At 39.9% G+C, this 22,390-nt stretch overlaps 1 protein-coding gene across 5 annotated transcripts in view; it reads left to right on the plus strand.

Annotated features, from left to right (window-relative positions):
* The window catches only part of SPAG9 (sperm associated antigen 9), a 138,778-nt gene that overhangs the window by 108,099 nt on the left and 8,289 nt on the right, over nt 1–22,390 (plus strand). For 3 of the 5 annotated variants that reach the window (XM_025859231.2, XM_073883724.1, XM_073883722.1), the window contains 16 exons: nt 441–614; nt 1,608–1,737; nt 3,781–3,870; nt 4,242–4,409; nt 4,855–5,026; nt 5,214–5,432; nt 5,722–5,917; nt 7,403–7,528; nt 8,773–8,853; nt 9,661–9,728; nt 11,859–12,007; nt 13,215–13,386; nt 15,434–15,547; nt 16,765–16,803; nt 17,740–17,916; nt 20,368–20,517. In XM_025859231.2, the coding sequence (XP_025715016.1) occupies nt 441–614; nt 1,608–1,737; nt 3,781–3,870; nt 4,242–4,409; nt 4,855–5,026; nt 5,214–5,432; nt 5,722–5,917; nt 7,403–7,528; nt 8,773–8,853; nt 9,661–9,728; nt 11,859–12,007; nt 13,215–13,386; nt 15,434–15,547; nt 16,765–16,803; nt 17,740–17,916; nt 20,368–20,517 (2,225 nt within the window). The remainder of the gene's footprint in view (nt 1–440; nt 615–1,607; nt 1,738–3,780; nt 3,871–4,241; nt 4,410–4,854; nt 5,027–5,213; nt 5,433–5,721; nt 5,918–7,402; nt 7,529–8,772; nt 8,854–9,660; nt 9,729–11,858; nt 12,008–13,214; nt 13,387–15,433; nt 15,548–16,764; nt 16,804–17,739; nt 17,917–20,367; nt 20,518–22,390) is intronic. The other 2 variants (XM_025859232.2, XM_073883723.1) reach the window with 1 other exon arrangement.

A 22,390-nucleotide genomic window follows, 5' to 3' on the forward strand; every position in this document is an offset into this window, starting at 1 on the left:
GTTCCAGTACTTTATTACCACTTTTAGAACTGGCAAAACTAAGCTTCTGTTCAAACCATGCAGCTATAACATTGCTGTTTAACAACTACTTACCAAGTAAGAGCTAGGACCCGTCTTATTTCTTCATTATAAGAAGTTCCCCGTACTTAAGAGTTTCTTTCTTTCATTATGTGAATTGCTAATTAAAGTGCGAGGATCTGCCGTTCTAAGCAATAGTTTCTCTTTCTTGAATGTCTGAGTTTGGCTGTGAGTTATTGCTAAGGCTGCAGTGTATGACTACAAAATATCTTTCTGCCAGTTTCTAACTCATTGCCTTGTAAAAGCACTCTGAAATTCATGGAAAGTAATGGATTGTTTTTCATAGTGCATGTAATAACACTCTTTCTCTCTCTCTCTCTCTTGCTCTCGCTCTCTCGCTCTGTCACTTTTTTTCTTTTTAGTTTCAGCCGACTTTTCAGCTCTTCAAGTAATACTACTAAGAAGCCTGAACCACCTGTTAATTTGAAATACAATGCACCCACGTCTCATGTTACTCCTTCCGTCAAGAAAAGAAGCAGCACCTTATCTCAGCTCCCTGGGGATAAGTCCAAGGCCTTTGATTTCCTTAGTGAAGAGTAAGTATTTTGCAGACTAGTGGTTATGCACTAAATAACTTAATAGTTCAGAATATTCTTGCCCCTTATCCGATCAGCTGTAAGGTTCACATAAGTCCATAAAGAAGCCATTTCTATAACGTGGCTGCCTACCTTTAAGTAGATTACTTGTAGTCAATACCTTTTATGAAAATTGTATTTCACAGGTTTCATAAACAGAAGTTGTTTTAAAATGTCTCTTTGTTGATGGTCAGCAACACTGGTAAATATTAGTAAAATGTTAAAGGCCTATATAAGCCTTTATCCTAAATGTTTGAACATTTCCTTTGGTGTCAGAAGAAGTTTATTTTCCTTCCTGACTCTGCTGCTCATTAGGTACATGAACTTGGACAAGCTAACCTCTCATCCCCAGTTTCTTTGCCTGTAAATGGAGTATGATAACCTGTCTCAGAGGCACTAGGGTTAAATTACCAAGGGTTTATAAGTGTCTGACACACGGATTTGTTAACTCTGGCATACATAGCAAGTCAGTTGGCATTTTTGTCTTCTGAAACAAAGCAGTGGGGTCCAGAAATTAATCTTTGTTATCTTCCTAAGAAGATATTGATTTATTGATCTTGAGTCACTTCTAGCACATTCCCTGGCATGAGAAAATTCTCAGTAAATATTTGTTGAATGAACAAAAAAGGGAGGAACTAAAAAATATTTTAAGAATTTTTCCCTTTCATATGGCCAAATCTGAAATCTGATAGAAATTTGATGGCGGATGATTCAGCATAATAAAATAAGCTGCTTGCTATTCTGTTAAAGTTTGAGCACTGTACTCACTGCACAACTTATAAAAGGCCAGCTTTAGGCTAACACTGCTTAGAAATGCAGAACTCCGAAGTAAACTGAAATTGGGTGATTTTTTTTTCTTTTTTTTTGTCATTTTTGCTGTCTTAGCAGGAAAGGGGAGATACACTGTTGTTATATATTCCCTTAATTAAAAAGGGAAATTTCTTTGCCTTTTAGAACTGAAGCTAGTTTAGCCTCGCGCAGAGAACAAAAGAGAGAACAGTATCGGCAGGTAAAGGCACACGTTCAGAAGGAAGATGGTAGAGTGCAGGCTTTTGGCTGGAGTCTGCCTCAGAAGTACAAACAGGTAAGAGCATCTGGTGGTTAGTGCTAGGGGAGAAGGTTATGCCTGGGCATGAAGGCATTGCAATAGCTGTCTCAAACCTGCTCGTTTCAAGTTCATGGACTTGGCACACACTTAGGGGTTGAAGGTAGTGGTTCTCAGGCTGTTTTCTAGAGCCCCAGAGCTCAAAAGAGACACCTGAGTCTGTGAGGAGGCAGAGGGGTCAACAGGAGGTTTACCAGGTGCACAGACTTGAGGTAATCTATTGGTTTGTTTTTTGTTCTTTTTTTGTTTTGTTTTGAGGGGTAATTGACATATAGCATAATAGTTTCAGGTACACAACATAATGATTTGATATTTTTACATATTGTGAAATGATCACCACAGTAAGTATAGTTACAAATCATCACCAAACGTGGTTACAGATTTTTTTTTGTAGTGAGAACTTTACAGATTTACTCTCTTAGTAACTTTAAATGTGCAATACAGTATTATTAATTATAGTTGCCATGCTGTACCGTACATCCCCATGACTTAATTTATAACTGGAAGTTTGTATCTTTTGACCTCCTTGACGAACCACTTCACTGATCTCTCACCCCTGCCTCTAGCAGCCCCCAGTTTATTCTCTGTGTTTATGAGCTTTGTATGTTTGTTTAAGATTCCACATATAAGTGAGATCATACGGTATTTGTTTTTCTCTGTCTGAATTTACTTCACTTAGCATAATGCCCTCAAGTTCCATCCATGTTGTCACAGATGGAAAACTACTGTTCTTTTTTATGGCTGAATAATAATCCATTTTATTTATATACCACATTTCCCTTACACATTCCTTTATTGATGGACACTTAGGCTGTATGCATGTCTTGGCTACTAAGTAATGCTACAGTGAACATAGAGGTGCATATATCTTTTCAAGTTAATGTTTTTTTTTTCTCCAGATAAATACCCAGAAGTGGAATTGCTGGATCGTATGGCAGTTCTATTTTTAATTTTTTTAAAAAAGTCATCTCTGTGCCCAAAGTGGGGCTTGAACTCATGACCCCAAGATCAAGAGTCACATGCTCTACCAACTAAATGAGCCAGATGCCCCTATTTTTTATTTTTTAGGAGCCTCCATACTGTTTTCCATAATGGCTGCACCAATTTACATTCCCACTATCAGTACATTAGGGTTTCCTTTTCTCCACATCCTCGCCTCTTGTCTTTCTGGTAATAGCAATTCTGACAGGTGTGAGATGGTATTTCATTGTGGTTTTGATTTGCATTTCCCTGATGATTAGTGATGTTGAGCATCTTGTCATGTACCCTTTGACTGTCTGTATCTTCTTTGGAAAAATGTTCGTTCAGATCCTCTGCCCATTTTTTAATCCATTTGTTTTTGCTATTGAGTTGGATGTGTATCCTGCTGTATTTTAATATTCGAAGATTTCATTTTTTAAAAAACATCTTTTTTAGATTTATTTATTTCAGAGGGAGAGAGGGTGAGAGGGAGAACACACGTGGGGCAAGCAGGGGAGAGGGGCAGAGGGAGAGGGAGATTGATGCGAGGCTCGATCCCAGGATCCTGAGATCATGACCTGAATCAAAACTCAGAGTCAGCCTCTTAACTGACTGAGCCACCCAGGTACCCAAAAAACCAACCTCTGTTTTTAGAAGTTTTAAGAAACCATGCATTGTCATGTAACCTTTCAAACTGTTGACTTAAACCTAAGTTCAGGTTTACAGGAACTTTGTCTACTTCTGTATTCCCTATCCCTAAAAGACTCACACATGAATACGCACATGCACCCGCACGCACACGCACACACACGCACACATGCACTAACATGTACATGAAGTAGTGTATCTCTTCTGAGCTCCCATAGTATCTTGTTTATTTTTTCTAACTGCCACTTGACTTTCCGCTTATTTTTCAAATAAGAATAACAGAATTAACTTGGACATGATTTCAAAGAGGAAATAATATACCAGCAGTGCTTGCCCATGGCTCAGTGGTTCTTTGAGTTCACTTTTGATGAGGCTTACCAATGTTTCTTTTCCTCTCCTCTCCCTAATTATCAGGTAACCAATGGCCAAGGGGAAAATAAGATGAAAAATCTACCTGTGCCCGTCTATCTCAGACCTCTAGATGAAAAAGATACATCAATGAAGGTAAATTAATTTTGAAGTTAAAGGAAATATTTCTTCAACTCTGGATGGATTCTCTTTCTAAAACCAGAAAAGTTTAAATTCTGGTTTTGTGGGTGAGGTTATTGTTTATTTTGTAATTTTAAACTGGAATACTTTGAATATTAAAGAGCTGTATTCATGGGGCGCCTTTCTGACTCAGTAGAATGTGCGACTCTTAATCTCAGGGTCTTGAGTTCGAGCCCCAAACTGGGGAGAGTTTACTTGAACGAAAGGAACAACAACCAAAAAAAGACCTATATTCATGATCATTAGATTTTTAAAGAAATGTGAAAAGTTCTAAACATTTTTAGAGAGAAAATGACTTAATACCCCCCCCTTTCAAATCCAAAAAGCTGTGGTGTGCTGTTGGAGTCAATTTATCAGGTGGAAAGACCAGAGATGGTGGTTCTGTTGTTGGAGCAAGTGTATTTTACAAGGATGTTGCTGGTTTGGATACAGAAGGCAGTAAACAGCGAAGTGCGTCGCAGAGTAGCTTAGACAAGTTAGACCAGGAACTTAAGGTAAGTGTGTGCATTAACATTTGACCTCCTGGTTGTAGCTTTTTGGTCCAGAACTTACTTCTGGTCCAGCTTTTAATTGGGATTCTTATGCCCTTGCTTACTCCTCATGCTCTCTCTTTTTTAGATCCATTTTATGAGGTGTATTTTACATATGCTAAGGTATATACACTTGAAATGGGTACAGTTCAAAGAGTTTTGACAAATGTATGTACCTGTTTAAGAACCATCAAAATCAAGATATAGAACATTTTTATCATTGATCTGCTTTAACTGCTATTTTTTAGTCTACTAACTAATATTGAAAGATGGTTGTATTTTTAGCCTTTTCAAATAATCTGAAAATAAATGCAAAACAACATTGCCCTTTACTGTTACAACACAGCCTTATGAATTTGTACATATGCATATCATTTTAAACATTCATATTCTTACTTTGTATACATAGGAACAGCAGAAGGAGTTAAAAAATCAAGAAGAATTATCCAGTCTAGTCTGGATCTGTACCAGCACTCATTCAGCTACAAAAGTTATCATTATTGATGCTATTCAACCAGGCAACATCCTAGACAGTTTCACTGTTTGCAACTCTCATGTTCTGTGTATAGCGAGTGTACCAGGTAAGAGGAAGCCACGTCCCTCTCTTCTACCATCTACACCTTTTTACTGGCAGGAACTGACTTGTTTGCTGGAGGTAGTTATGCACCACTCTCATGGAGTTTATGCTCTAGTTGGGGAAGACCAAAAATAAACTGGAAACAAATGGCTAAGATTAGCTGTTAGGAAAAGTTTTATCTTGTTTTTTAGGAGCAAGAGAAACAGACTACCCTGCAGGAGAAGAGTCTTCCGAATCTGGACAGGTAGACAAAGCATCTTTATGTGGCAGCATGACCAGCAATAGCTCAGCAGAGACAGACAGCCTGTTGGGGGGCATCACAGTGGTTGGTTGTTCTACAGAAAGTGTGACAGCAGCTGCCACTTCCCCAAGTACCAACGGTGCTTCTCCAGTGATGGAAAAACCACCAGGTACCACTCTCCTCCTTCCATGCCATCAGTATAGAGTCACAGCCTATCCCAGAGGCCTCATTAGGACTCCTCCTCAATTTAGATCTTGAAGTAACGAGGATGAAAGAGCTCAAAAGAAGACACTGTAATACTGTAATGCCTATGAAAACAAGAATTCTGTATTTCATGGTATAGTGTGGAGGAGGATGCGGTAGGGGGAGTGGAACTCTGCAGCGGTGGTTTGTGTGGGGAAATGATTGGGAGAAAAGCTCAAACTCAAAATAGTTAGCATATTTTATTTATTTTGTAGAAAAGGAAGCAGAAAATAGTGAGGTTGATGAAAACATTCCAACAGCAGAAGAAGCAACTGAAGCCACAGAAGGCAATGCAGGGTCAGCTGAAGACACCGTGGACATCTCCCAGCCCGGCGTGTACACAGAGCACGTCTTTACAGATCCTCTGGGAGTTCAAATCCCGGAAGACCTCTCACCAGTGTATCAGTCAAGGTATGCAGATGGGTCAGTAACTTAGGAAACGAGAGAAGTGCTCACGTAAAAGGAACCAGGATCATCTCAAGCAGCCACAGTATTCCCACTATGTCTCCATCTCTCCTTCCACTGCTTCTGCTCTGGATTCTCCCACCCCCATGTGTTGTCTATTCCTTCTAACTTAAAAAACAAAACAAAAAGAAAAAACACACACAAAAAAACTTTGCCTATAAGTACAGTAGTCAAAATCTTCCTGGTCATTTTCTCCTCTGATATGATTTTTCATTAAAACTGTAACTGTGCCACTTTCCTCCCCAGCCCTCCTCCCCAACCCTAGTTAGCTGCGAAATTCGCAGTTTAGATTTCCCATGTGGGCTCGGATGACTTTTTTGGATTTTGTTTTCTAGCAAATAGCTCTTCCTTTAAAGCATTGGGTAATCTAGGCCCATTTAATGAATTCTTTATTTTCTAGGCCTTTATAGAAAGCTGATGGGGATCTATCTAAACGTGATTCTTTTTATAATTTAATATTCCTCCTCTTATAGAGTGATAACTGTCTATTAACATTTGTTAATTTAAGTCATCTGGGGCGCGGGTGGCTCAGTTGGTTAAGCGTCTGCCTTCAGCTCAGGTCATGATCCCAGGGTCCTGAGATTGAGTCCCAAGTCGGGCTCCCTGCTCAGCGGGGAGTCTGCTTCTCCTTCTCCCTCTGCCTGCAGCTCCCCCTGCTTATGTTCTGTGTGTGTGTGTGTGTGTGTGTGTGTGTGTGTGTGTGTGTCAAATAAATAGAATCTTAAAAAAAAAAAAAAGAATAAAGTCATCTTTTTAGAAATAGTAGGTTTGTCTGTTTTGAATTTGACAGCCCACTTACCTTTTCTAAAACTGTTCTGACAATCCAAAAGAAAAAAGGTCGTAGGAGAGAATATGAGTGTTTTAGCTTAATAATTTATTTTAGAAAATTCTTTTTTTTTTTTTTTTTTTTAAGATTTTATTTGAGAGAGCATGAGCTGAGGGAGAGGCAGACTCCCCACTGAGCAGGGAGCCTGATGCGGGGCTTGATCCCAGGACCCTGGGATCATGACCTGAGCCGAGGGCAGACTCAACCTATTGAACCAGGCACCCCTTGAAAATTCTTTATACTCATTCTCGTGTGTGTGTGCTTTTCCTCTTACAACAAACCATCCCTTCCTCTTCTTTCCCCTAAGAAAAAACTTATAAAATTCAAAATAACCCTAAGGGAGAACCGTAATTATAGTCTGGATATTAACTGCTATATTACTATGTCTTAACTCCCTTATCTGCACCTTGGTTCTCTCTAGTATGTTAATGTTACTTCTGGTACAACTGTTGAAATATTTATTATAAGCATTTAAATTTGGCTTTTCTGGAATGTTAGTGTTTGATTTTTTTTTCAAACTGTTAAACTAAAATGTGGAAATGTTCAGTCCCTGAAAACTGTAGCTAAGCATACTCAGATGCTTTCCTTTTCCCCACCTTTCCCAGTAATGACTCAGATGCATATAAAGATCAGTTATCAGTATTGCCAAATGAACAAGACCTGGTGAGAGAAGAAGCCCAGAAAATGAGTAGCCTTTTACCAACTATGTGGCTTGGAGCTCAGAATGGCTGGTAGGTGCCAACTCTTAATATTGGGGTATCTTTAGTTTTTTACTTTTTGGAATCAGAAAAGTAAAATGTGCATAGGCATACAACAAAAAGTACATATTAAAGCAGAGAACTTTATGTACATACAGATTTTGAGATGATCTCATTACCTCATAAACTGGACTTGTATTGTTTATGAATGGTAAATCATATAGTTCTTTGTCACAGAATGTTCCCTTTATGTAATATTCTTGGAAGAAGAGGTAAATAAAACTTGAAAATCTGGGTGATCCAGAAAAAGAAGATCCTGAACAGCACAGAGACAGAATTATGGATGCACAGAAGGTTTATATAGGCTAGAGTGTATTCAGGAAATACCAGCGATTAAACTAATCTGTTGGCTGTGAGGAGGCCCATTTCCATTCCAAACGCGAAACGTAATAGGGAAACCTGGACAGATCCCAGTCTGAAAGCTTAGGAGTTGATAACTAACATTACATAGTTTGTTCATATTCTGGTAGTATGAGGAGTCTCTGAAAATTATGCTTCTCCACAGGTTAAGCAAGGTCACTAGTGCTTTTTTTCCATAGGAGTCTTAATACTACAGAATGGAGGGTCAGCCCACTTTTTCTCTGAAGAATCAGATAAGAAGTATGTTAGGCTTTGTGGCCATATAATCTCTAGCAACTTCTCAGCTCTGGCGTGGTGGTGCAAAGGCGGCCGTTGTGCTGGCAGCACGTCCGTAGCGGAGTGCAGCTGTGCTCTTGGAACGCTGGGTGGGCTCTGAAGGCTGGATTTCATGCAGGTCTCAGATGTCATAAAATACACTTGATTTTTTCCCAACCATTTACACACGTAAAGACCATTTTTATCTCACATGCTATACGAAGACAGGTGGAGGGCTAGATGTGGTCTGCAGACCGTAGCTTGCCACTCTCTTGATGTAAACCAGTCTGTCGTCAGAAAGTTACGGTTTGGTGTAGCAGAAGAGTAAGGTCATTTTTTAAAAACGGATTTTAGCCAAGGGTTCTGAAGTATGTGGTAACCTGAAACTAACTGACCATGCATTATTCTAGTTCTGACTTTTCACTCTTCTGTGTTTCTGTTTGCTTAAGCAGCTTATTTCTTTACGTTAGACTCTCGTTGTTATTTCCTACGATTTTTGTGTTACTCTTCTTTCCTCCTAAGGGAACTTTGTGGTCATTATTAGATGAAAGCAACAACTTGATTTTCTCTATGCCTTACCAGTCTTGATTTTGTTCTTGCAGTTTGTATGTGCATTCATCTGTAGCCCAGTGGAGGAAATGTCTCCATTCTATTAAACTTAAAGATTCGATTCTCAGTATTGTGTAAGTTTTATTTTAGAAATTCTTCCTTTAAAAAATATGTATTTTGGTATAAACTATCTTTTAAGACTATTAAAGCTAACATGTGCTTCATAATTAAATCAGTACCCAGATATTTTCCCCCTTTATGGAATCAGAGGAGCTGAGTGAGATTGAAACTCTTACTATAAAATAAAATAGTTCCTAAGTAGAGCTTTAAGTCAAACTAGTCAGGTTGATTCCTCACCATACTGTGAGTTCTGTAGTACTCTGGGGAGAGAGTACTTTGGGGAGAGAACCAATTAATACCTATTAATTTATGTTTATTTCAGGGTACTCTTGAGACTTGGTGAATGTGTTGACTGGGGGCATGGATTCACTAGTCCTTTTCTGTATGTCGCTATCAAAAACTCCAAAGTTCACAGAGCTGATTGTTAGTTCCACTCAAGGCATCTGTCTCTGGTCTGCGGCCCTTCTGCGATGAGAGAACCTTGGGGCCAGAAAGTGAAATAAGAGAGTCACCACACAGGCTGTTTATTTAGCTCAGCTGACATGAAAGACTTTCTCAATGAAGAGTATATTCTGAGGTTCCCGGCTAGCTCAGTATAGAGTATGTTACTCCTGATCTTGGGGTCATGAGTTTGAGCCCCACATTGGGCGTAGAGATGACTTAAAAAAAAAAAATACTCTTCAGGTTCTGGTGTAAGCTTCTTGTCTGTCACAGATTGGCCCCCTGGGAGCCTCTGAACTAGTTCAGTAGCATGTGGTCCCCCCCCCCCCCCCCCCGCATTCCCAGATGGAGAGTTCTGAAATTCCTTTTCCTGTTTGCAGACACGTGAAAGGAATTGTTTTAGTGGCCCTGGCTGATGGCACCCTTGCAATCTTTCACAGAGGAGTTGGTGAGTTGTTATGAATATAGAATGTGCCCAGTTTGTTGCTTTGCAAAAGCATTTTCTAGCAGATTGGACTGTGTTTTAAAGAAATGATACTTAATAAGAGAAAGAATAAAGGTTTAAACTGAACACTAACAGTGTATGACTTCAATAGTTATGTGAGTGCACGTAGTTTATCATTTCAAGGTACTCTGACATAATGTGATAATGGAGGCACTTGTTTCTCATTCGTACACTTCTTCAGTTAGGAGAAATTTAGTGAGAGGGAAGGTTTTCTTTGTTGTTGTTCAGTATTTTTAAAATAATTTGCATCCACTTATATTTGGAAGGTTTTAAAAGTTTTTAATTGGATATGGTTTAATCATTTTCGTGTCCTGTGATTTCTGTTCTTCCTCTCTAAAACCAGTGTATCTATCATCTGCAGATGGGAGGGGTGGTGGAGGTCCAAAAACCTGCCTTGAGTTATAAGAGAACTAGGGAAGCAAGCGTGTGACACTTCCTAACTCCTTGGTATATGTATCAGCCAGAAATGATCATTTCCTACCTGCTAGATTGCTAGAGCAGGAAAATATTCCATAAGCATAGATACACTAAATTCAGATTTTAGCAAGACTTTTCCCCAAGTTTCATATCTTTTTGGGCTTGGAAAAATAAAGGGTAGATGATGATTAGGTGTCTTTGTAACTGACTGGTACCTAGAGATTGCTGGCTAATGACTCCTTATCATCCAGAAGTGATGTTTTACCTTGTTCAGACCCTTTGTAGACTTTATCTGAGCTTAATCCTCACTGCAACTTATGAAGAAGGTTCTGGTGTCATCTCATTATATAGATGAGGAAACTGGAGGCCCAGAGGCTTGTATTTTTTTTTATTTTCAAGATTTTTTTATTTATTTGACAGAGAGAGACACAGAGAGAGGGGGAACACAAGCAGGGGGAGTGGGAGAGGGAGAAGCAGGCTTCCTGCTGATGCAGGGCTCGATCCCAGGACCCTGGGATCATGACCTGAGCTGAAGGCAGACGCTCAACTGACTGAGCCACCCAGGCGCCCCTGGAGGCACAGAGGCTTTTAGTCACTTTGTGGTCAGCTAAGAAGTGCAAAAGCTTAGAAAAAATGTGATAATAAATGTTTTGGCAAGCTGAATTATATTTCAGAACAGACAAAAGACATGTAATAAGATAAATGTCAAGTTCTGTGTTGGGGTTCAGAAGAGTAAAAAGGGGGCAACATGTCTGAAGAATGAGAAGTACCCAAAGATTGGCCCCAAACTTAATACAAGTTACTGAACACGTTCAGCCTCCTAGAAATCTCTGTCCAGACCAGGGCTGGTGATAATCCTGCTCTTCTCTGGTAGATAGATAGCGTATTAAACAAACACAGACAAAGTGGAGTTAGGATAAAGGGTCTGTAAACTGGGATATGTACAGAACACATCCCAAGAGTGCTTCATTTTGAGAGGAGAAAACATAGGGCAGTAACAAAAGAAGTGGGACTGAGTTCTTCTGTGTCTTTTGCGCAAACCTACAGACTGATGGGTGATGACACTCAAGGATGAACTACTTAGGCGTGGGGAGTATTTTTCAGACAGTTACAGCTTTTGGAAAATGGAACAGCTGCTTTGTGAGGCAGTACGTTTTCTTTCACTGAAATTGTTCAAGCAGAGTCTACAGAACAAGCTTTCAGTGGCTGATTCTCATTTGTATTTCTGTCATCAGAAGTTATTGTGTAATTCCTAAAGTGTTAGCAATGTGTTGTCCTTAACATTTACAAGATACATCAAAATGCAAGTGAGAGAGAGATATTGTCCAGAAAATAATATTAAATCCATTCTAATTCTTAAACTGTTATAATAAACGGATAGCTTATGGCTGATTGATCACATCACTGCAAGGGAGTATGGAGATCCAGGCACCAGGTGGCTCATTGGACCAGATGCCCTCTGAGATCTCGTCCCCAACTGTGCAGTAGACAGAAGGAGAGAATTCAGTCTCTGTGAAGAAAAGATAAACTGACTATGTGGTATTTTGCAGTGTGTCACCAATAAATTTATTAATGCACCCAAATAGAACGTTTCTTGTGTTAAAATTGAGTAAAAGGTGGTATGCATTAACTAATAATTTGTTTCTTATTTTAAAGATGGGCAGTGGGATTTGTCAAACTATCACCTGTTAGACCTTGGACGGCCTCACCATTCCATCCGCTGCATGACTGTGGTACATGACAAAGTCTGGTGTGGCTATAGGAACAAAATCTATGTGGTTCAGCCAAAGGCTATGAAAATAGAGGTAAGTTAACCTATGCTTTCTGTATTTACTGAATTTGTATTTTCTGAAGACTATAATTATATTTAGCTTCTCTAGAAACTGTTTTCTGAATCTGTGTGTTTTAGGGCACATCAGTGAGGGATTGGATGACAGCTTTTTTTTTTTTTTAAGATTTTTTAATTTATATGAGAGAGAGAGATAGCAGGAGCTGGAGGGAGGAGCAGAGGGAGAGAAAGAAGCAGATTCCCCACTGAGCAGGGAGCCCGATGCGGGCTCTATTCCCAGGATCCTGGGATCATGACCTGACTCCAAGGCAGACGCTTAACCATCTAAGCCACCCAGGCGTCCTGGATGACAGCTTTCTGTGTTACTTCACCTCTCTTGCCACTTTTGACTATGGTGGGAAGTGTTTTTTTTAAGGAAGGAAGGATTTACACATGAATGTTTAAATGTGTGTCTGAATATCCACAGATGCAATATGTGTATTATTTGGATACTTGGTTCTTGATATGTTTAATTATGTGTGGGTTGTTTGGGAGGAGGTTTCCCACGTCTCTGTCATTCCATGTGGATCCAGGAAAATCCATACATGTGTCATAGACTGAGAAATAAGATTGCAATGGCATCTTGTTATAAAAATAAAAACCTCTTAGCATTGCTCTCTTAAAAGTTTTGCCACAGTACATAAATTCATTCTAATTATTTAAGAAAAAGAAAAAGGGCAGGAAAATTTTAAGGTAAAAGTCCTTATTCCTTTGTTCCAAATCCCATTTGGTTTCCTAGAAGTCCCAAAGTTAATCCTTTGGTGGGATTTTTTTCCCCCAAATCTAGTTCCTACATGCACACAGAGCAATGTAGGTTCCTTTTTGTTTAATTTTAAATAGGCTCTTACTTCATGCATTGCTCTGCAGCAATACAACATCCTGAGATCAAATTCAGTCTTTTTGTTGAACACTGTTAAAGAGTCTGGATATGCCAATATTACTTTGGTAAGTTGATATCCTACACAGTGCCGAAATCTAGCATCCTTAAGTTGTTTGTTCTTCGTTTTCTTTTAAAGTCCGGGATAAAAGCATTTGCGTATGTAAAAGTAATCCTATTTAGTAAATAGTATTTAGGCTCCTCTTTTAATATACGGGCTGCCAAATTGTTGTGCAAATTAGCACAGTTTTTAAACATGAACTCCTGCTTAATCGAAGTAACCTTGTGATCAAACAATCTTTCCTAGAAATCATTCGATGCACACCCCAGGAAGGAGAGCCAGGTGCGGCAGCTTGCATGGGTGGGTGACGGTGTGTGGGTCTCCATTCGTTTGGATTCCACACTTCGTCTCTATCATGCACACACTTACCAGCACCTACAGGATGTGGACATTGAGCCTTATGTAAGCAAAATGTTAGGTAAGCTTCCAAAGCATTCTGTCTATGTCAGTTGAAGAAAATGTTTTATTTTTAAATGGTCTCAAATGCTAGGTAGAACGAATGAATAAGTTGCCTCAGGACTAGTGAGCTCTTATCACTGAAAGTGTCAGGCAGATGCTCCATGTACCCTGTGGTTCTTGACAGAAATTTGGGATCATTTTTGACTTCTCTCTTATTCCCCACACCTAATCCATCACTGGGAGCTGTCAAGTCTGTCTCCAAAAATATCTTAAATCGGTTACTTCTTTATCTCTACCATTATCCCTGCAGGCCAGGCCACCATCCTTACCCCCTAGATAACTGTGAGCCTCATAACCGGCCTCTGTGTTTCTACTCCACAATCTGTTCTCAGCATAGTAACCAGTGTGCCAATACCACCATGATATACTTATGTAACACCAGCCACTTTTAGAATATTCCTACCTTTAGGTGAGGTGACATTCTGTGACAACACCAGAAGAACTGATCCAGGGGCCTGGACCACTCTCCTCACTTGCTCTGGTCTCCTCACACTGACCTGAGCTCACCAGGTTCCTTCCCATTTCAGGCCCATCACATGTGTTAGAGCCTCTGCCAGGGAAGTTCTTCTTGGTCCCTTTTTACTTGGCTTTCAGGCTGTAGCTTACATGTCACATGGAGTACAGACAGACCTTGCCTGTTCTCCCAATTTGATTAGGTCCTCTCATGCTTTCCCTTCATGGGCTTATTATTGTGGTTGCACCAATAATATTAGATTCTTGTTTGTTGTCTCTCTTCCCCCAAAGATCAGAAGCCCCACGAAGGGCAGGGACCATCTCTGGTTTGGTCCCTGCTTTATCCTTAGCTCCTAATCTAGCACTCTTGAGTATTAGGAATGTCATAAATGCAAACTAATTTCAGGAATATACTTTTTTTTTTTAAAGATTTTATGTGTTTTAGAAAGCGTGCACAAGCGAGAAGGGGTTAGAGGGGGAGGGAGGAGGAGAAAGAATCTGACGCAGACTCTGCACTGAGCACGAAACCCGATGGAGGGCTTGATCCCAGGACTGCAAGATCATGACCTCAGCCAAAACCAAGAGTCCGACGCTTAAACAACTGAGCCACTCAGGCCCCCCAATTTCAGATCTCTAGCTTAGACTGAATGGAGTTAAGGCTCCTTCTGACTTCTAACACTGTGATCATATCCTCAGTTCTTATAAGTAGAACTTGTGAGTAACTAAATAAATGCTATTTGTCTTAAATGTGTGATTATCTGTTTAAGAATTTTCCTTTCAGTTCTCAGAAAATAAAATCAGTTGTAAAAATTCCCTTCAAATAAAAAAAGTGCATCCATTCTCTCTAAATTATATGCCTATGATACCCTAAAATTTCTAAACTGCTCTAGAATAAAAATATGTAAGCAAGGAAAGATTATAAGTTTTGTTAAAGATTGTTTTTACCTATGCAAAGAAACTTAAGGCAAAGCAGAACTCTTTTAGCTTACAAAAACAAAGGACATTTGATTTTCCAATCTAGCAAACTCTGTTTTTGTTGTTTTTTGTTTTGTTTTGGGTTTGGTTTGGCAGCTCCCTAATTAAATCTTGTGTCATACCTCCTGATCAACAGTATTTTCTTTCTGAATGATAATGTAATGTCAGCCACTTGTAGAATTTTTTTTTTAAAGATTTTTATTTATTTATTTGACAGAGACAGCACAAGCAGGGGGAGCAGCAGAGGGAGAAGGAGAAGCAGGCCGTCCACCGAGCAGGGAGCCTGATACAGGGCTTGATCCCAGGACCCCTGAGGTCATGACCTGTGCCAAAGGCAGACGTTTAACCGACTGAGCCACCCAGGGGTCCCAGAATTTTCTTTTTTCATTAACAATGAGTTATCAGATAGGTGATAAAGCCCAATGAAAGTTTGCTTTGATGTGCACCTTCAGGAAATATCCAGTTAGCTCTGGTCACATTTCTTCTCTTTTAAATTAATCCAGCCATTCTGAGGGACTTGGAACCTAAAACATCATCTGCTCTAGTTTCTCAATAAAAAATTTTCCCCCACTGTACAGGTACTGGAAAACTGGGCTTCTCTTTTGTGAGGATCACAGCTCTTATGGTGTCTTGCAATCGTTTGTGGGTGGGAACAGGAAACGGTGTCATTATCTCCATCCCATTGACAGAAAGTAAGTATATTTTTAGCTGACTGTCACAATGCAAACAGAAGAGTTGTAGGGTGTAGTTGTGTCCAGAATTCAGGCAAAAGGAATGATTTTGGTATTGGCAAATCAGGTAATTCAGGAAATCAGGCTGATGACAAAGACCTAACTATTTATCGTTCCTTCATTACTTCTACAACACTTATAAATTTTAGTGAATTAACAGTGTCCATGTGTCAGGACCAACGTTTTATAACTAAAAAATGTTCCATTGTGAGAGGCTCCTTTTCTCAATTCAGGAATCACAGTCCTATTTCATTATTTAAATAAAGGCTGAAGTCTGGCTTTCTTCCAGTGTTAGTACATCAATATCCAGAAACAGGGCCTAGAATCATTCTGGTTCTTCACAGCCCTCTGGCAGTTAGTTTGGATGTTCCATTTGGCTTATTTGAGGTTTTGAAAATGTGGGAAAAGTTTCTTAGGTCAGCAAGAGCTTCATGATGCTGGAGAGAAGCCATCTCTCCTGTATGTGAAAAGGTTGTGAACAAAATGTATGTTGTATGTTTTTTATATTATGTTTCATTATTGTTATTTTTGTGAACAAAATGTACATTGTTTTTCATATTATGTTCCATTACATTGATTATTCATCAAATGAGCATTTTTGTGTTACAGAATTCGTGGGCCAGGAATGGTTTGAAAACCAGTGCCATAAGTCCAGAAAATAAGTTGATAACTAAATAAAATAGTTCTGAGGAATTTCCCTACCTTTCTTTAGGGAGAAGGGGGGAAGCTTGGGGGGTGGTCTATCTGGAGCCTTTGAAGAACCTAAGTTCTTAATCCCACATATCTTTTGTGCAATTACTTATAAATCTACATGAGTTCATGTCACTTCTTTATAAAAGAGAGTTCCATTTTAGCATAGCTATTTGAACCAGATTTCTTAAAGAAAAGAGGGAAATATTCGCATTTAGGAAATGCTCCCTGATAAATCAGTTCTTCTTCTCTGAAATGGCTTTATAATTAAGAAAAGCAAAATCACAGTAAATCACACTGTCCTTTTTGAGCAGAGATCTTGTACAGAGGCTTTGGTAAGAACTTTCCGTGTTACTTGGTGTTCTACCAAGTTGGATTTTGTTAATGTAGTGAGGAGCTTAGAAGAGAAGGCGCGAGAGCGGAGGCTCATGGTAGTGCCCATCCCCCTGCCGTGCACCTCTCCATGTGCCTTTCCTCTCTCACTGTAGCCGTAATCCTCCACCAGGGACGCTTACTGGGGCTGAGGGGTAAGTGCAGAGCCTGGACCCAGCTCTTCTTGCTGGCTTCTGATGGCCACTGGGAGGCTGTCCTCCGGCTCTAGACGCCCTCTTGAATGTTCCTAAATGCCATCCACTCAGTCACTGCATCGCAGCAGGTGTTCTGTTGGTTTTGTTTTTTAACGTCTGTTACATGGCCACCAAACTACTGCTCAGCCGCTTAGTGTATTTATCATCTTTTGTTGCAGCTGAACTTTCTTCCAGACTTTGTTTTCCTTCCAGTAAAAACACGACACATCTCTTAAAACTGTCATTAATCTCCATTGTTTACTCTTATTACCGACCATGTTTCTTTCATTCACTTACTGGCCCATGGAATGGGGATGTTTTGTGAGTCTGGTTGTTCTAAAATAATGCAGCAGGCCGTCAGTCTGGTGTAAATCAAAGCTACACTATTGAAGTGGCTGTATCCTTTTAAACATAGCTTTTTACCACCCCCCTCAAGGGAGATTCTCTTACCACAGGGGAGAAAAATCAGAAGAGAAAACTATGAAAATTTTATTTAACAATAAACCCATTTACTTTAAACTGTAACTGGTTAGTCTTCTAAAATGGGGATTTAAAAAATAAATAAAATAAAACAGACATACCTAAGATTCAAATCTGGTTTTTTTTAAACTAAGTTTGTTTTTGTTTTTGTTTTAATTAATAGATATGTTTAAAAACTAAGTGTAGTTATTGCTAGACTGGCAAAATCCCCTACTCCATTTACTGAGGTACTTAAAAATAACTAGCATGCTATGTTACCTTTTTTTCCCAGCTTTGTCTTGAGTTGGCATTGCTGCCCTTGTTTTTACCTCAACTGGCTGTAGCTTTTAGATAATATCATAAGGATTAACCAGTAACATCCTACATCATTACTATTTCCAAGGGGAAAATATTTGGTCTTTGGTTTTTCTGTTGCAGCAAATAAAACCTCAGGAGCAACAGGAAATCGTCCTGGAAGTGTAATCCGAGTGTATGGTGATGAAAACAGCGATAAAGTGACTCCGGGGACATTTATACCCTATTGTTCAATGGCACATGCACAGCTTTGCTTCCATGGGCACCGGGATGCTGTGAAATTCTTTGTGGCAGTCCCAGGTGAGTTAGATTGTTCTGTCAAGAGGTTGCATATAATTGTCTCTTTTCTGTGCCTTGGTTCTACTACCTAGTCTAATGCAAAGAACTGGAATTACAGATAATTCCAGTATAATATATGAAAAGTTATAACGGAGGTATGGATAAAGCACTGTAGGGACATTTGAATGAAATTGTTTTGGAATCTCTCCTCTCTCCCCAAAAACAAACTTGTCGATTTTTATTTAAGAGACCTGCTCGTGGGCGCCTGGGTGGCTCAGTTGGTTAAGCGACCTGAGCCTTTGGCTCAGGTCATGATCCTGGAGTCCCTGGATCAAGTCCCGCATTGGGCTCCCTGCTCGGCAGGGAGTCTGCTTCTCCCTCTGACCCTTCCCCCCCTCATGTGCTTTCTCTCTCTCTCTCATTCTCTCTCTCTCAAATAAATAAAATCTTAAAAAAAAAAATAAGAGACCTGCTCGCTTTTGAAAAGCAGTGGTAGGTACTATTTTGTCACCGCAGAATACCAGAAATAATCGTGGCCTAACACTAGAGAGAAGCCCCTGTCGTCAAGATCATATACAGGAAGAGGAGACCGTGTTCTGGGGCCTGTCTCAGTGCTGTGGCAAAGGGTGGCAGACTGGGAGTCCCCGCCTCGCCCTTGCCTAGTTGTCTTGAGCAAGTCACTTGACCTCTGAGACTTATCCTCATTTCCTAAGTGGACATGACTAATCTCTGTTTTGCTGACCTCATTTGTTGTGAAAGTTAACAAAAGTGCTTTGGAGCTATAAAGCTCCATCTATCTAGATGAAAGGTGGTAGTGGTGCTGTCCAGGGAAAAAGGTTCTGTCCATTAAGAATACTAAACTGATGTGACTGACCATCTGCAAGCAGGTCCCACATTTTGAATTCTTTTCCCCCATAAGATGCAAGTTTTGGAGGTCTACAAAGTTCAGTTCTGACTTTGCCACACCAGCTGTGTGACATTGGACATGATAGCGTCTCAGTGTGTTAGGGTTCTTCAGAGAAGCAGAACCGATAGGGTATCAGAGAGAACGAGAGATTGATTCAATTTAAGGAATTGGCTCATGTGATTCTGGGGGCTTCAGGTCTGAAATCTGCAGGGAGTCCGGCAGACTGGAGACCCAGGAAAGAGTTGATGTTGCAGCTGGAGTCCAAAGGCAGTCTAGAGGCAGAATTCCTCCTTCCTCAGGGGACCTATCTTTTTCTCGGAAGGCCTTCAGCGGATTGATGAGGCCCACCACATTATGGAGAATAATCTGCTTTACTCACGTCCACTGATTTCAGTGTGGATTATATCTAAAAAATACCTTCACGGCAATATCTAAACTGGAGTTTGGCCACATATCTGTGCACCAGAGCCTAGTCAGGTTGACACATAAACTGAACCATCGTCCTCATTTTCCTGAGGGTGTTCCAAAGATCAAATGATTCAGTGTACATGGTGTGGCTGGCACATGGTATCCTAACCAGTTACTCAGTATTCTTAACAACATGGTGATGAGCTTCCTGAAACATACACCTTGTATGTTTATATAGTCATTTCCTTAGGATAAATTCCTAAAAATGGAATTGCTGATAGTAGTATCTTTCTGCTTTTGTGAAAAAAGGGTCCTAGAGTCCCCTTTGAGTCTCTGTTATAGTCCTCTAATCCCATTCCCTTCCCCTTTCCTCTCCATATGCTACTACAGTCCTGAAGTTGACAAGTATCCTGCCATGTTTTTATATTTTTACATTTGAACAAATCTATAAACTATGTGTAGTCTTTTCTTGTGTCTTTGAACTTAAATGTTATGTCATATATATATTCTTCAACTCTCTTCTCATTTTTTTTTAATTTATTAATGTTTATACATAAAAATCTAGTTCATTTAACTAGGGCATATTAAAGGTTTCTCTCCCATTTCATGCTCAAGGATTCTACCTTAGAACTTAAATTTAGAATAAATGGCACATTTACTAGTAATTTTATTTGCATAATCTAAATTATAAATAAGATGTAATTTTCTTAAATATGAGAGGAATATGATGGATTTAAAATACATTTAAATATTAATTATGCATATCCAAACTCACAGGGCTTACGTTGAAGACCTTTCTTATCTCTTACAGAGATGCACGCATACCCTTTCCTTTGTCCCTTAGGTTAAAAGATGTAGATCGTAATAGTCTGAAGCAGGCAGCGAAGACCAGCCTGGCCATACACAGATCTCATAATGGGTTTTGGACCCATTCCTGCTTTGGTACAAAATGGCTCTACTTAGATTTTCAAATTGTGTTCTTAGGACCTTTATAGATATTTTCTGATCATGTAGAGGCTTCTGCGATTCCCAGTACTTTGGTTGTATCAGAATATATTTACCTTTTTGTTCAACTTTCTGAAAATATTCAGAGAAAATGAGTCTTCCCCACTCCAGTCTGTGATAAGTAACATCTGCTTCTGTTCTTGCACAAATAGGTCAAGTCGTCAGCCCACAAAGTGGCAGTAGTGACACAGATCTAACAGGTGACAAGGCAGGGCCATCTACACAGGAGCCTGGCAGCCAGATGCCCTTGAAGTCTATGCTCGTCATCAGTGGAGGAGAGGGCTACATTGACTTCCGAATGGGTAAGTCATGGGTTCTGGCCACTATGTTCTGTAACTTGGATTTTCACTCATAGTAAACAAGAACCTACTCTTGATAAGTGATTTCTAAGACGTTTTCTTTGAATTCTTTACTTGCGAAAGGACTTTATATTTTCCCTTTTCCTTATTTCTTTGTTTTTAAGTTTCTTTTTATACCCCAATGTATTTGTTTGAAGGAGCATTCGAAAATAGCAGGGTTTAGGGTGCCTGGCTGGCTCAGAAGAGCATGCAGCTCTTGATCTTGGGGTTGCAGGTTCGAGCCACCCACCCCATGGTGGGTGTGGAGATTACTTTAAAAAAAAAAAAGAAAAAAAAACACCCTGCATTATCTGCAAATAAAATTTGATGAAAATATAAGACTCCTGTTGACATGTATCACCCCCCACTTAAAAAAACAAAAAGAAAACAGGGTTGGGTCATATATGGATGTATATATGAAGAGCATAAGAAGGAGTCAGAAGGCCTTGGGCAAATCCCATTCAGCCTCCCAGAAGTCCAGTTTCCTCACCTGCAAAAGGGAGAAATAAAAATACTTCATAAAGTGGTGTTTGTATAAAAATGGATTTTATTTGTTCTTTTTCTCACTTTACAAACACTATTGCTAGGTGCTTGTCAGCCTTGAGCTTGAGATGCAGATACAGATCAGACAAAGCCTGCCTCTGGCTTTGGAATTATGGGAGAGTGCAGAGATAGAAATGTGTTAATAGATAAGTGCCCTGGGTGGGGGTGGGGGGAGGGACAGAGTCAACACACGGTGCTTGAGCTGACAGAGCTCTGAGTAGTGTAGTCTAAAGGGTTGGGTTGGGGGTGAGCAGGATGCGGATTGCTGGGGATTGGCATTCCAAGGTAAGATAAGAGCTTGACCAAAGGCTTAGAAATGTTAAAACCACCTTAATTGAAGAAAAACTGTTCTTAAATGGCTGGACCGTGGAGTAGAGGCAAATGTACATTTGACCAGAGTTAAATCTAAAAATGGGGGTTGGGGCTGGATTATGGAAGACCTTTATATACCAAATTAAGGAGTTTCCGCTTCCATATTTTTATGTGTGTATGTATGTATTTATGTATGTATTTCCTTCCTTTCCTTCCCTTTCTCTGATTCCAGTCTGGTTAACATACAGTGTGTTAGTTTCAGGTGTACGATATAGTGATTCAGCAATTCCACAGATCACGCAGTGCTCATTCCAACAGGTGCACTTCTTAATCCCCATCACCTTGTTTCCTCATTCCCCCCACCCACCTCCCCCCAGGTAACCATCATTTTGTTCTCTGTAGTTAATGCACTTCTATCTTTAAAGCTAAGGAAAACTGTCAGAGGGCTTTAACTAGAAGAGCAATACGAAGAGATTTGTGTGGAAGATGAATTGGAGGTATAAGACTAGACGTAGCGAAATGAGATAGGAAAAAATGAAAAACTGAGTGGGGCACTAACAGTAGGAATAGATAAAGCGGCATGTTGGGGAATTAGTAACTAATAGGATGTGGGGGAAGGCGGGGTGATCCATTTACTCAGAGATAAAGATTATCAGAACAGAAGAAGCAGATCTGGAGGGGGAGAGAGGAATTTGATGTTGGGCATCACCTTGACCTTGAAGAGCATGGGAGCTGGGAGTTGTCTAGGTGGAAGATGGCCATTGGGCTTTGGGGTATAAAGATTTTATATCTCAGAAGGGGGGATTTGGGAGCTGTTAGCATGTAGTGGTACTTAAAACCACAAGGGTTGATGAGCTTACCCAAGGAGAGTGTGTAGGGGCTAAAAGAAGAGGTTCTAAGGTAGAACCCTGTATTATTGTTCCATTAAAAGAACCATTAGAGGGGCGCCTGGGTGGCTCAGTCGTTGAGCGTCTGCCTTCGG

The sequence above is a fragment of the Callorhinus ursinus genome, unplaced genomic scaffold (assembly GCF_003265705.2).
Source record: "Callorhinus ursinus isolate GAN/ISIS: 27379988/994484 unplaced genomic scaffold, GSC_fseal_2.0 scaffold52, whole genome shotgun sequence".
NCBI lineage: Eukaryota > Metazoa > Chordata > Mammalia > Carnivora > Otariidae > Callorhinus > Callorhinus ursinus.